Below are 1,350 nucleotides of genomic sequence, written 5' to 3'. Positions count from 1 at the left end.
ATTCAGAAATTCAGAAATTCAGAAATTCAGAAATTCAGAAATTCAGAAATTCAGAAATTCAGAAATTCAGAAATTCAGAAATTCAGAAATTCAGAAATTCAGAAATTCAGAAATTCAAAAATTCAGAAACTCAGAAATTGAGAAATTCAGAAATTCAGAAATTCAGAAATTCAGAAATTCGGAAATTCAGAAATTCAGAAATTCAGAAATTCAGAAATTCAGAAATTCAGAAATTCAGAAATTCAGAAATTCAGAAATTGAGAAATTCGAAATTTCGAAAGGTCTGAAATTTTGAAATTCCCAAAATTAAAAAAAAAAACGGAACTTCATTTTTTGACCCAGACTAATGAGATCATTATTTTCCAAAAAAAAAAAGTGGACCAAACAAAACTTTTTTTCAAAAAACAACAAAATATATACTTTTGGCAGCGTGCCAAAAACATTGGGTCCCTATTTTTTGCATTCAGAAACTCAGAAAATGAGAAATTCAGAAATTCAGAAATTCAGAAATTCAGAAATTCAGAAATTCAGAAATTCAGAAATTCAGAAATTCAGAAATTCAGAAATTCAGAAATTCAGAAATTCTGAAATTCTGAAATCAGAAATTCAGAAATTCAGAAATTCAGAAATTCAGAAATTTAGAAATTCTGAAATTCAGAAATTCTGTAACTCAAAAAGCAAAATTCCAAAACTCTGAAATTCTGAAATTCTGAATTTCCAGAATTCCAGATTTTCAGCCAAAAACCCACAACTTTCAGATCCAAAGTGAACATTACGGCTCCCATCGGATATGGAGCCGTCAATTGTGTACAGTGTCCAACAGCTGGGATCATAAAAAATGTAAAACATCCGGGGAGGATTACTGTAAGTGGTAGAGACAGTTTCATAAATTTGGAGCACATCTGGAAACTTGAAAATTCGAAAAAAAAATTGTTTTTCTCCTCGACCTCATTATGATTCTTTGGAAAAAACACTATAATCGCTCGATTTGCACAAAAAATCACTGGAAATAACATTGACAAATAGCTGGAAATGAAAGCCAGCAAATATGGCATTTTCAGCATTTGATTTGGCTGAGTTTCAGCACAAATTGAGGTTAGAATCCCCGTTGCCGGGATTCGAACCACCATAAAATCCGTGAGAATGTAGAAAAAGTTCTAAAAATATAAAATTTGGATTCAGCACGAAAAGAGCTTCAAAATGAGTATTATCATGACTAGGTTTAGTGAAATTTGATTTTTGAGTTTAAAGGCGCATGGACCACAGAAAAATTTGATAATGAGAGAAAGTAGGTGATGTTTAAACTCATTTTGAAGTTCTTAACGTGTCCAGTTTGAAATATTCATGGTC

General features: G+C 31.0%; 1 protein-coding gene across 1 annotated transcript in view; it reads right to left on the bottom strand.

Moving 5' to 3' along the window:
• The window catches only part of CBG20426, a gene marked incomplete at both ends in the record, with an annotated part of 2,984 nt that extends 2,082 nt beyond the window's left edge, over positions 1-902 (bottom strand). Inside the window, one exon of the mRNA XM_002646522.1 lies at positions 750-902. Coding sequence (XP_002646568.1) covers positions 750-902 — 153 coding nt within the window. The remainder of the gene's footprint in view (positions 1-749) is intronic.
• Between the last annotated feature and the right edge of the window lie 448 nt (positions 903-1,350).

The sequence above is a fragment of the Caenorhabditis briggsae genome, assembly GCF_000004555.2.
Source record: "Caenorhabditis briggsae complete genome, chrI, whole genome shotgun sequence".
Taxonomy (NCBI): domain Eukaryota; kingdom Metazoa; phylum Nematoda; class Chromadorea; order Rhabditida; family Rhabditidae; genus Caenorhabditis; species Caenorhabditis briggsae.
This window is presented reverse-complemented; position numbering and strand designations above follow the sequence as displayed.